This window comes from Vanderwaltozyma polyspora, genomic scaffold, assembly GCF_000150035.1.
Source record: "Vanderwaltozyma polyspora DSM 70294 KpolScaffold1028 genomic scaffold, whole genome shotgun sequence".
NCBI lineage: Eukaryota > Fungi > Ascomycota > Saccharomycetes > Saccharomycetales > Saccharomycetaceae > Vanderwaltozyma > Vanderwaltozyma polyspora.
Genome location: NW_001834687.1, coordinates 143,237 through 156,794, shown reverse-complemented (window position 1 = coordinate 156,794; position 13,558 = coordinate 143,237). Strand labels below are relative to the sequence as shown.

The following is a 13,558-nucleotide window of genomic DNA, read 5'->3' as shown; positions in this document are numbered from 1 at the left end:
TTGCATCTTTCGAATTTCAATGGTCCCATTCTAATGAACTTTCTTGGCCGTGGTTATTCGAAATGGTTGCTTCTTTGTATTGCAGATAATATTGATGTGTTTTTCAGAGATTGCATGGATCGATAATTAGACATCTTCATGGTCTTAGATGGCCTTATTTGATCCTGTTCATGTTATATTTGATCTTGATTCTGTTTTTTTTTTTTGTTTTTTTGGATTTTAGTTTTGATTTTATAGGTATTTTTTTTTTCACTTTTATTAAGATTAATGTAGGTATATAATACTAGTTCATTTTTCTGTTTTATTAATGGTTATTTTCTTTCTCATTAGTAATTGAAAAATTCATGCTGACGAAGTTTCTTTAATGATTTTTCTTAGATCTGTGCTACTCAATTTTTCACTCCAGTCATCTTCATCATGTCCACCTAAAACATTTACAACACATATATCTAATTCTTTCATCCCCTTTTCAAGTCTTGTCTTGTTGACTACTTTACCTCCTTCAATCGTTTCCCTACTGACTACAAGTGCTTGGATCTCTGGTACTCGACCCGTTGGCCCACATACATCTCTCAAAGGAACTATTTCGACTTTAAGTGTAGGTTTTAACACCTTCAAAAAAGCTATAACATTGTTACAACGTTCATCAAAATTCTCAAGATATTCCTTATATTTCTTATTGACCAACAACTCTTGATCAGTCACACCAATAATCAATCTAGATGATGTCAAATAACTGGCAATACTTAACAATATTTTATGTCCTTCGTGTATATGGTCAAACGTTCCTCCTAACGCAGAAACCTCATACTTATCTTGATCGCCATTACCATCATATTTTGTTGAAACTTCAACATTTTTCAAAATTGGTAATTCAAACAATTTATACTCAGCATAGTGAAACTTACTCAAATCTTTCTCGTCACTAACAAATAATATATCCCAATGACATTCATTACTATCGAATGATTCAAAATAGATATTTATAGGTAACATATGCAGTGATCTTGTCAATAATACTTCACGACTAATATTATACAGCTTTCCCAAAGTCTCATCTAAATGGACATAGGAGCGAAACTCATCCAGGATAACAATATCCAATTGATCAGGACCATTACAACTGAAACTATCCAAACAATTTTCAAAGATCTCTGACACCCTATGGTAATCCAATATCTTGGTATCCTTTAGAACAACACCTACTCGAGCCATCACTACCACAATAAATTAAAAAATAAGCAACTATATACCTATAACGATACTCAAACTATCTACAATTGCAATTATAAGACCTCACAATCCTCTACCCAACTACACCTCTTAAAACTCTATCATACCAACTTCTATGATTTATTCTTATATATAACCTTTATTTCTTATAGGCGAAATTTCAATATTTAAATATTATACTATTTTGAAATATCATAAATATCATAACATAAAACAAATGATACAAGAATTATAAGTTGAAGTAGGTCTGAGAGGGACATATATGAATGCTGGTAGTTGAACATGAGCAGTTCTGATGGTACTAACCTTGAGGAACTTCAAAGGGAGAATTGGTCCTTATTGAAGGATCAAATAGAATATATTATTGGTAATGCCGATGAGATGAATATAATGGAATCATTTAAACAGTTGTTTGAAGTTAATGTGCTGGTGGGACAAAGGTTATTAGTTGATAGTATTTTGAAGAATCAGCTAAAGAAGGATATTCCCGTTGTGTATGCTTTATTGGTAGCTTTAATCAATTCTGAAATGCCGGAGATGGGTTTACTTATGACCAAAGAATCCATTGCTTTGTTTATCAAGGGTTATAATAATATGAATAATTTGGAAACTTTTACAATGGCAACCTTTATTGCCCAATTATTTAACTATGAAGTGGTACATGAAATTGTAATTTTACAAATATTGCATTTGCTTCTGGAAGATTTAGATAATGGCTCTTTACCGGTAGTAATATCATTACTAACACACTGTGGGAAGAAACTTGTTCAAGTGAATAAAACCATACATAATGCAATTTTTGAAAAATTGAGGCATCTATTACAAAGTGGTAGATTGTCAAGAGATGAACATGTGAATTTAGAATGGTTATTTGAACTGAGAAGTAGAAACTACCAAAACAATGGCATCCAATCTACTAATTTGAAAGTTCTTGAAGGCGAAATGCATACTTTCATGATTGATACAGGAGAACTAAGACCTGATTTTAAACTAACAGAATTTATTTACGACGATAACTACGTAGAGAAAGAGACTTTATTTGAATCATTGAAATTAAAGGTTTACAAAGATTATTTTGAAGAAGAAAAGGATAAAGCAGAGACTGTGATAGAAGATAGAACCGGAATAACTGATGTGGAATTCAAGAAAAACATTTATTTAATATTAAAAAGTTCATTGACAGGTGATGAAGCCGCCCATAAACTTTTAAAATTAAGAATCCCAGATGATAGTAAAGATGAGGTGGTAAATATTATTATAAAGTCAAGTATTCAGGAATCTACATATTCAAAATTTTATGGAATTTTAACTGAAAGACTACTTGGAAGTCATAGGTCCTGGACTCCCGCATTTATTGAGACGTTTAAGTCTAATTATGAAAATGCATCTGAATTTGAACCGGCACAACTTCGAATAATGGGTAAATTGTGGGGTCATATTCTAGCAACTGAAGTCATAAGCTTTGAAATATTTTTAAATGTTCATCTAAATGAAGAAGAAAGTACACCAGCAGGAAGAATTTTATTGAAATTTTTATTTCAAGAATTGGTCGGTGAATTAGGAATTGATGAATTGAGAAATAGACTAGAAGCAGATTCAAGTAAGTCATATTTAGTGAATATGTTCCCCACGGATGACTTAGAAAATATTAGATATTCTATTAATTATTTTACGGCAATTGGATTGGGTTCTTTGACAGAAGAGATGAGAGATAAGTTAAAATCAATTGAGGATGAACTGAAACAAATAAAAGTGGAAGAAGAGAAGAAAAGACAGGAACTGGTAAGATCAAAGAAAGAAGAAGAAGAAAAGGATAGACGAATTTCAAGATACAATCAGAAGCCTGTATCAAGGGGACCCAGATCTAGGACACCACCTAGAAGGAGTCGATCTAGGACACCACCAAGAAGGAATAGATCTAGGACGCCACCAAGAAGAGCCAGGAATAGATCCAGAACTCCTCCAAGAAGACGGTAAAGTAAGACTAGATGTATAAATAAAACCAGAGAGAGAAACATTCATATTTTATTATAAACGCATACATATATAATTAAATAATAAAATAATAATTGTTTATATAATTTTTCAATTGACTAAATTGTCAGTCAACGACAAACAGTCATAATATTTTCGAATCAACGAATAATTTAAAGATAAAATAAAAAAATGATATTAGAACATATCTTAAGAAATAATGGGTATCTGCAAAGGATAAAAAATCCTCTGCGTATTTCAAAAGGTAAAAGAATTAATAAAATAAAAAAAGTGTTAGAGGCACAAATTAAAAAATGTTGATTTGGAAACTAATTCTCTCTCATATTTTATAGTCCTCTTAAAATTAAAAATCAAATATAAAATATTGATTAAGGAAAAAAATAAAGGGTAAACACTAAAAAAAATCAAATGACAAAGAACAAATACGAAGAGATTCTTTAATCAGGATTAGTCCAAGATACCCCAGTACTTTTCACTGTTGTAAGCACCATCAGCCTTCCAGTAGTCGTTGAAAGCGTTGAATAAGATGGCATCGTTACCACAGGTTTGTTCAATACTGGAAATAGCAGCCTTTTGGTTAGCTTCGGATGGAACGGCGACACCACAGTTGTCACCCTTTGATGGCCAACCAGTTTCAGTGATCAAAACGTTCTTGGAACCACCACAAGTAGTCCAAACTCTTTGGATTTGTTGTAAGACCCAAGAACCAGCATCGGCAGCGACAGTGTTTTGGTCGAAGAAAGCATGAGCGTTAACAGCCATGTAGTCAGAGTAGTTACACAATTCAGGGTTGTTGATGACAGCGATGAAAGTGTCGACGGAGACAACTGGACCGTTGTAACCAGCAGCACTCAAAGCAGATCTACCGGTGGAAACGTATTGACCGATTTGAGATGGAGTGGCGGAACCAGCGTTAACCAATTCGTTACCGATGGAGACGGTGTAAACGTCATCCCAAGAACCGTATTGTTTAATAGCGGAAGAGATGGTTTGGACACCAGATTCGATGTTACCCATGTCGAAGATACCCAAGAATAACTTTTGGTTAGAGGCCTTAGCTTGCAAGACGTTGGCGACTTGGTTACAGTCGACACCGTACAATCTAATCATACCAAAATCTTTCAATTGAGCGACATCAGAGGCGACTTCAGAAGCAGACTTACAGTTACCGTTGGCAGTGTAAGGAGAGTAGGTGACACCTCTGGCAGCAGCACTGAAACCAGAACTTGAAGAATCGGTAGATTGTTGGTTTTGGGTTGAGGCAGCAGCTTGGGTGGAGGCGGCAGCTTGGGTGGAAGCAGCTTGAGCTTGAGCTTGGGTGGAGGCAGCTTGAGCTTGAACTTCAGCCTGAGCAACTGGAGTTTCGGCTTGAGCTTGGACTTGAGCTTGAGCGACTTGAGTGGCAGCTGGAGCGGCTTGAGCAGCTGGGACTTCGGCGTTGTTCATGACAGAACCGTCTGGGTTCATGGTGACTTGGACGGTGACCAAGTTCTTGACGGTGGTGGTGACAACATCACGTTTGTTCTTGTGTTCGTGGCCAACAACAGGAGCAGCGACGGCAGCAGAGATTAAAGAAGCGGAAGTTAATAAATGAGAGAAACGCATGGTATTAAAATTAGAACTGAAATAAAACGAAGGACAGATGGACTAGAATATAGAGACACTATTATTTTAGACTAGATGTGTTTTTTATTTTTTTTAATTAATAATAATAAAATCAAAAATCGAAAACAAAAAAGTTGGCAATAACAGAGGGATAAGATAAAATAAAATAAAAGAACGAATAAACAGTTGGTGTTGTTCTATTTCAAGTACACTGGATCTATTGTTGAATTAATTAGAGATGTCTTGGTCAGCTAAGAATTATAAAGTAAAGAAAGCAACTAAGTATATATATATATATGAGTGTATATATATATATGGATGGACGTGAACATGGACGTGAATATGAACAAGAGCAAGAACATGGACGTGAACAAGAATATGAACAAGAATATGAACAAGAACAACAATGATACAGAGAGAGGTAGACAACATGCGAGAGAGTAACGTTGCAAAAGTGAGGTGGAATCTGGCAATAGTTCTATATGACCTCTAGACTAGCCTGGTAGACTGGACTGATCCAGGCCGTGGACAACAAAACAGTTCGAAACGAACTGAAAAATTTGGGAAAGTTGGGAAAAGCTGAAAAATTTAAAAATAAAATCGAAACGAAAACGAAAACGAAAACGAAAATGCAGAGCAGAGCAGAGCAGAGCAGAGGGAAAATGGAATAGAACGAAAATGTAAAGTGAAAAATTTGTTTGGCGAGAAGAGACAGCACAGCACAGCACAGCACAGAGAACTCTACCACCACGAATTGGGCCAGAGACAAACCAACGAACAACAACAACGGCAAGATCCCATCTGGCGGCCACAGCACAGACAGACAACACCCAGAAAGAAAATTTTCAAATTGGGACAGCGACAAAGGAAACGGGGGGGAAGGGGGGGGAGACCCAGTTGGGCCGATGCGATGGCAAGAGAAACGGCCGAAACGCATCATTTGTTTATTTTTGGTTTGATTTGGTGTGTGTGTTTTTTGTCTGTATACTGCCGGGGGAGGGGGCAGAGAGACGTGTAACAAGACAACAACAACAACAACAACAGAAAAAGCATTTACAGTGTGTGTGTCTCCCACCGAGATGCAACGTGTGAGTGTACGTATAAGCGTAAGTATAAGCGGACGTTCAGTGCAGGAAGGAATAAAGAAGAACAACAAGAAAGAAGAAACAAAAAAAGAAAAAGAAAAAGAAAAAGCCGTTTTGTTTTGTTTACCGGTTACTATGCTAAACCACTCTACCGTCATCGTTTCCCGTGAGATGCCTTGATCTCAGCTGTCTGTCTATGTGTGTATCTCCAGCCAAAGACGCGAACCAGACGTCGTGGTGAGCGAAATAAATATACTCACTGATGGACACAGAGACAGACACACCCACGGGGGCCGGGAGCCCACAGGAAATTGCATTTTCGTGTTGGCTGTTAGCGCCGTGCCATCACGTTTGGTCGCACTACATTCTCTTTTACAGTTTTTCGTTCGTTCGTCCGTTCGTCTTCCCCCCTCCTGGTGCTTGTCCATGCTGGTGCCATCACGTGGTGGTGCTAATGTATTTGTGATGCGTCTCGACATTCTTTCGTCCCGTCTGATCTCCTCTAATCCCGCGGTCCAGATTGGAAAAGATAAGATAAGATTAGATAACGATAAGATAACGATAAGACCAAATACAGTATGATGGATCAATTTCAAAATACACACAGTGAGAGCTATTTCAATTGTGTATACAGACAGCACAATAAAAAAAAACATACATCCACCTTCTTTCTCTCCCCTCTCCTAGCCAACAAATGGTAGTTTCGCAACATACCTTCCCAATTACACTTTTTTTTTTAACGTTTGGGTATCAACTAAACAAATTATCCTTAAAATAATATTCTTGCTAACAAATTGTTAAAAAATGGGAATTACTACTATTATGTCTTTCTCTTGGGCTTGCTTGCCGCTGCCACTTCCGACGCCACACTCTTGTCCCCTTTCAGGTTTTTGTGTCACTTTCGGTTTTTTTGCTTAATACTCTCACACATATAAAAACCCAACTAGTTGTTATCCATTTACCAAAACACTCCCACCACATGCACACACACGCCGGTCACCGCCCAATCTCCTCCTACTACATATCGATCTGCCATGTCTGTGGACTCAAATTCAAACATTTCCCTCACTGACGTAGAGTACCCAGCCTGGTGCCAGGACGACGAAGTCCCAGTGACAAAAGCTCAAATAAGAGCAATCTTCGAAGATCTGGCTCTGAAGTTCGGCTTCCAACAAGCCTCAAAGGAAAACATGTTCCATCTCCTACTCTCACAATTGGACTCCCGTGCAAGCAGAACAACTCCACAAAGTGCTCTACTCTCTCTACACGTCTCTTATATCGGCGGCGAACAAGCAAACTACAGGAAATGGTACTTCGCTGCTCAGCTCGACCTAGATGAAGAAATAGGATTCCAAAATATGAAACTGCGCGGCAAAGCAAGAACTAGAAATAATAAAATGGCTAAAAAAAATGGTGTCTCAATCAAAAAACAAAGCGAAGAATGGAAACAGAGAGAACTAGAATTCATTAATAGCCACCCAAAGATCACCCTTACCCAAGAACAATTCAAAGATGATACGAATTTGAAAACTGCAGACTATAAATGGAAACTGAAAATGAAACAACTCTCGTATTACCATATGGTAAGACAAATCGCTTTATATTTACTTTGCTGGGGTGAAGCAAATCAAGTCAGATTCACTCCAGAATGTTTGTGTTTTATATTCAAATGCGCACTAGACTATGATATCGCTACAGAATCTTCATCGACTTATGAATTGAAAGAATTCTCTTATTTAAATAACGTCATTACCCCATTGTATCTATTCTTGAAAACCCAAGTCTACAAAAAACAACAAGATGGAACTTGGAAAAGAAGAGAACAAGATCATAAAGATATTATAGGTTATGATGACGTAAACCAACTCTTTTGGTATCCTGAAGGAATAGAACGTATTATATTGAGAAATGGAGAAAGATTAGTTGATAAACCATTACAAGATCGTTATTTACTCTTTAGCGAAATCGAATGGCCAAAAGTATTTTATAAGACTTACAAAGAAACAAGAAGCTGGATGCATAGTTTTACTAACTTTAATAGGTTCTGGATAATTCATTTCTCTTCATTTTGGTTCTTCACTTCTTTTAATTCTCCTGCATTGTATACAAAAAACTATATCCAACTATTAAACAATCAACCAACCCCACAAGTTAGACTCTCGGCAATAGCTTTGGGTGGTACAGTTGCATGCATTATACAGATTATTGCAACTTTATTCGAATGGAAATTTGTCCCAAGGGAATGGCCTGGCGCTCAACATTTATCTCAAAGATTACTAGGCCTTATCATTTGTTTCATAATAAATTTTGGCCCCTCGGTTTATATATTTGGATTTTTCGACTTAGATGTACACTCAAAGTCTGCTTTCGTAGTTTCTATTGTACAACTGATCATAGGTATCATCACAACGGTGTTTTTCGCAACAAGACCTTTGGGCGGTATGTTTAGATCTTACTTGAAAAGAGGTAAAAAAAGAAGAAGATATATTTCTTCTCAAACCTTTACAGCTTCTTTCCCAAAGCTCCTAGGTAGAAGTCAATGGTTTTCTTATGGCCTTTGGTTCTTTGTTTTTTTGGCAAAATTTATAGAATCTTATTTTTTCCTAACTTTATCCTTAAGGGATCCGATCAGAGTATTATATATCATGGATATGTCCAGATGCAAAGGTGATGCTTTTTTGCAAACTTATCTTTGTAGATACCAGCCAAAAATCACTTTGTTCCTTATAATATTGACAGATTTAGGTTTATTTTTCTTAGATACCTACTTATGGTACATCATTTGTAATTGTGTCTTTTCCATTGTACTATCATTTTCATTGGGTACTTCAATACTGACGCCTTGGAAAAATATTTATTCAAGATTGCCAAAAAGAATATATTCAAAAATTTTGGCTACTTCAGAAATGGAGACAAAATATAAATCCAAAATATTGGTGTCACAGATATGGAACGCAATAGTAATATCAATGTATCGCGAGCATCTATTATCTATCGAGCATGCAGAAAAATTACTATATCAACAAGTTGATTCAATGGCCATGGACAAGAGAACTTTAAAATCGCCAACGTTTTTTGTTGCACAGGATGATTCAACTTTTAAGTCAACTGAATTTTTTCCAATAGATTCAGAAGCTAAGAGAAGAATTTCATTCTTTGCTCAATCTTTGTCAACACCAATAACTGAGCCCGTGCCAGTAGAATGTATGCCAACATTTACTGTTTTAATACCCCATTACTCAGAAAAAATTCTTTTAACCCTAAAAGAAATAATAAAGGAAGAATCATCAAAAGCTAGAATAACAGTATTAGAATATCTGAAGCAACTTCACTCAACCGAATGGAATTGCTTTGTAAGAGATACAAAATTATTGAAAACTGAAAAGGATGCAATTAAAGAATCTCAAGATATTAATGGGGATTTTTCAACCTTTAATTATGGTAGTGCTGAAGATTACGATGAAAAACAGGGGTCTGCTAAATCAGAACAAGAAAATATACCTATAGTAGAGGAATTAATTCAAACAAAGATAAACGATCTACCATATTTTTACTTAGGGTTCAATTCTTCAGAATCATTTTACACTTTAAGAACAAGAATTTGGGCTTCTTTAAGGACCCAAACACTGTATAGAACAGTTTCTGGATTCATGAATTATTCTAAAGCTATAAAATTACTATATAAAGTAGAAAATCCCACCATAATTCAAGTGTACTCCAAGGACCTAGACGCCTTGGAAAATAATTTGGATAATATGTCTTATCGAAAATTCCGGATGGTGGTTGCGATGCAAAGATACACCAAATTTAACAAAGATGAAATTGAAGCAACAGAGTTGCTTTTAAGAAGTTATCCTAATGTTAACATTTCGTACTTACTTGAAGAACCTATAGAAGGAACACAAGAAACCGAATTCTATTCTTGCCTAACAAATGGTTATTCTACAATTAATGAAAAAACCGGACTAAGAAACCCGATCTTAAAAGTCAAATTATCTGGAAATCCAATATTAGGTGATGGAAAATCTGATAACCAGAATCATTCTATCATTTTTTATAGAGGTGAGTACATTCAAGTTGTTGATGCTAACCAAGATAATTATTTAGAGGAATGTTTAAAAATAAGATCGGTATTAAGTGAATTTGAAGAAATAGATGTAATAAGATCAGTGCCCTATATACCGGGCATTGAATATGAAACTGAACCACCTCCAGTCGCGATTGTTGGAGCAAGAGAGTATATATTTTCTGAAAACATCGGAGTTTTAGGTGATATTGCCGCAGGTAAAGAACAAACTTTTGGAACCTTATTTGCAAGAACTTTAGCAGAAATTGGTGGTAAGTTACATTATGGACATCCTGATTTTATCAATGGTATATTTATGACAACAAGAGGTGGTATATCTAAGGCTCAAAGAACCTTACACCTTAATGAAGATATCTATGCCGGTATGAATGCAATATGTAGGGGAGGACGTATTAAACATAGTGATTATTATCAATGTGGCAAAGGAAGAGATTTAGGGTTTGGATCTATATTAAACTTTACAACAAAAATTGGCGCAGGCATGGGAGAGCAACTGCTTTCAAGAGAATATTATTATTTAGGCACACAGTTACCGATTGATAGATTTTTGTCATTCTTTTATGCCCATCCTGGTTTCCATTTAAACAATCTTTTCATTTCGATGTCCGTCCAGTTGTTCTTCTTATTGTTATTGAATTTGGGTTCTCTTAACAACGAAATAATCATTTGTAATTATAACAAGGATGCCCCAATTACTATGTTAGAAAAGCCAATTGGTTGCTATAATTTAAAACCTGCTTTACACTGGGTAGAAATTTTCGTGTTATCAATATTCATCGTATTCTTTATTGCATTTGCTCCATTGTTAATTTTAGAACTATTAGAAAAAGGCATATGGAAAACGGTTTCAAGATTTCTTCATCACTTATTTTCAATGGCACCGTTGTTTGAAGTCTTTGTTTGTCAAGTATATGCAAATTCATTGTTAAGCGATATTACATTTGGAGGAGCTAAATATATTCCAACTGGGAGGGGGTTTGCAATATCTAGAATAGATTTTTCACTGTTATATTCGAGATTTGTTCTTGTATCCATATATTCTGGTTTTCAGGTCTTTATGATGCTTTTATTTGCCACGATCACTATGTGGCAGCCAGCACTTTTATGGTTCTGGATAACCGTCATATCTATGTGTTTTGCACCTTTTATATTCAATCCTCATCAATTCGCATTCTCTGAATTTTTTATTGATTATAGGAACTATATCAGATGGCTATCTTCAGGCAATAGCAAATATGAAAAAGAATCATGGGTAAGCTTTGTAAAGTCATCTAGAGCTCGTTTTACAGGGTACAAAAGAAAAATAATAAACGATAAATCAGAGGTAAATCAGGGAGAATCTAAAAAAGCTAGTTTCAGAAATATATTCTTTGTTGAAATATTTATTCCATTTTTCGTTTTTTTAATAAATTTTACAGCATATACATTTATGAACTCTCAAAATGGTGTAAAAAATGTGAAGCCAACGAATTCTATTATTAGACTAATAATAGTAACATTTATTCCAATTGTATTGAATATGACATTATTGCTGGCACTATTTTCTGTATCATTTTTTATCATGCCATTCATGTCATTTCTTTACAAAAAATCTGGGTCATCAGTGGCATTGATTGCTCATGGAGCCTCAGTTATATTTTATTTGATCAATTTTGAGCTAATGTGTTTTTTAGAAGGCTGGAATTTTGGCAGAACTTTAATCCTATTACTTACATCCATCAATTTACATGTTCTGCTTTTCAAGTTGGTTACAATTCTATTTTTAACAAGGGAATTTAAAAATAACAAATCAAATATTGCTTGGTGGACAGGTAAATGGTATAATACTGGTATGGGTTGGGCTGTCATCTTGCAGCCAATAAGGGAATATACAGTAAAGGTGATGGAATCTAGTTACTTTGCAGGTGACTTCTATTTGGGTCATATTTTGTTGTTTTTACAGACACCATTTGTCTTAACTCCTTTCATAGATTACTGGCATTCAATGATATTGTTTTGGTTGAAGCCTGGCCATATTATAAGCAATAAAAGAATATATACGAAGAAACAAAAAGCTAGGAGGAATAACATTGTGAGAAAATATTTCGTTCTATATTTCGTCATATTATTTTCACTTTTAGCGTGCATAATTGCACCTATCTTAGCTAATAAGTTTTTCCCGTCACCTTCATCCATGATTACTTGGAGTCCAATAGAAGGTTTAATCCAACCTAATCATCAAAAAAACAACGATACAGGGCCCAATGCTCCATCTACTGTATTAACAACTACTCCTCAACTTCCACAATTCAAAACAGTACCTTGAGTTGCTCCCAAGCCTTGACAGACTGTTGCTAATACTTGAGCCTGCAATGATAAGGTGTTAGTTATAACGAATCAGTAACTAAAATATTTGTTTTCATTTGCAGATAAATCAAAACAAAAAGTGTATTCTTTTTTTAGAAAAATAGGTATTAGAACGATTGGAATAATCCCTAGATATAGCAAATGCAAGTTTAAGATTAAAGATTTATCATACAGTTATCATTCAATAATGCAACCAAGGACAATAAATTACGTGTTTGTATTTATCACTATCTAAGGGATGGCTCATTACCTTTGATATTACTTTATCAATCAAGTTGTGCAACTTCCTTCAACATAGCATAGGTTCATGTCACATTTAATGGATTTTAGCGTGTATAATAATCACTATAAACATACATCCAAACAAAATCATTTTTTGTTCCGATCTGGGGAAGTTTCTTTTGGAATTCACTAAATTAGGAAACATAATTTATTGATATATTACCTGTAACAGAACGAATAGCAGATTTTTTAATTTGCCTCAGTTTCTTTTTTTATTTTACTGTTGTTGTTTCCCTCCCCCCTCCTGCTTACTCACTCCCACAGCATCTCAATGATTTCAGATTAACAATTATCGTTAGATTCTAGGATCTCACTCGAAATAAAAAATGAGTTTCCTATAAATTTAAATATATTAGGTGATTCGAAAAAATTTACCTGCTGTTGACCATCGTCGTTTCTTTTTCAACTTGCAATTTTTTACCGATTTCTATTTTCGCTCAGGCTTTTTTATACTGAAAACAGGAAAAAAGAAACTCTTCAATATTTGAAATTTGGTGTCTGTATTATACTACTTTGGGATATTATGTTAGTGCGCGTTTTTACATGCAGGCGAAAAAAACAACAACAATAAATCAAAGAGAAATGTATGGACAATTTTTGCTAAACAATTTCAGCACTATATTAAGAAATTTAAAGTGGTAAACATCATAACAAGAAAGCAAAAATAAATAGATCATTTCAGTTTCGAGATGTTTGTAGGAACAAATATCGCAGGAAGTTAAAGTCGAGGCTTCGAATCTGCAAGTAAGTATGCTTAATTTTTTAACAAAAAAAAAAAATTGTTTTTGATTTCATTTTCGAGTTGTGTGCTTTTTATTCCCCTTTCCTAATATTTTCTTTTTGATTTCATTCCAGAGATTGTTATATATATGTGTTGCTTGGAAAATATATTTAATCGACCATGATTATAAAGTTTTCTTTAGTC

General features: G+C 34.9%; 5 protein-coding genes across 5 annotated transcripts; 2 read left to right on the top strand and 3 right to left on the bottom strand.

Annotated features, from left to right (window-relative positions):
- Positions 1-342: 342 nt before the first annotated feature.
- Positions 343-1,215, bottom strand: CAB4 (putative pantetheine-phosphate adenylyltransferase; the record flags this gene model as incomplete). The annotated part of the gene is made up of 1 exon (XM_001646601.1): positions 343-1,215. The coding sequence occupies one exon, from the start codon at positions 1,213-1,215 to the stop codon at positions 343-345; it is 873 nt and encodes a 290-aa protein (XP_001646651.1).
- A 300-nt stretch (positions 1,216-1,515) lies between these two features.
- Positions 1,516-3,210, top strand: CWC22 (U2-type spliceosomal complex subunit CWC22; the record flags this gene model as incomplete). Its single annotated transcript, XM_001646600.1, has 1 exon — positions 1,516-3,210. The coding sequence occupies one exon, from the start codon at positions 1,516-1,518 to the stop codon at positions 3,208-3,210; it is 1,695 nt and encodes a 564-aa protein (XP_001646650.1).
- A 465-nt stretch (positions 3,211-3,675) lies between these two features.
- Kpol_1028p66 (uncharacterized protein) lies at positions 3,676-4,833 on the bottom strand (the record flags this gene model as incomplete). Its single annotated transcript, XM_001646599.1, has 1 exon — positions 3,676-4,833. One exon carries the CDS (start codon positions 4,831-4,833, stop codon positions 3,676-3,678), a length of 1,158 nt encoding a protein of 385 aa, XP_001646649.1.
- Positions 4,834-5,311: 478 nt separating this feature from the next.
- On the bottom strand, positions 5,312-6,076 carry Kpol_1028p65 (uncharacterized protein; the record flags this gene model as incomplete). Its single annotated transcript, XM_001646598.1, has 1 exon — positions 5,312-6,076. The coding sequence occupies one exon, from the start codon at positions 6,074-6,076 to the stop codon at positions 5,312-5,314; it is 765 nt and encodes a 254-aa protein (XP_001646648.1).
- Positions 6,077-6,952: 876 nt separating this feature from the next.
- On the top strand, positions 6,953-12,310 carry FKS3 (putative 1,3-beta-D-glucan synthase; the record flags this gene model as incomplete). The annotated part of the gene is made up of 1 exon (XM_001646597.1): positions 6,953-12,310. The coding sequence occupies one exon, from the start codon at positions 6,953-6,955 to the stop codon at positions 12,308-12,310; it is 5,358 nt and encodes a 1,785-aa protein (XP_001646647.1).
- Between the last annotated feature and the right edge of the window lie 1,248 nt (positions 12,311-13,558).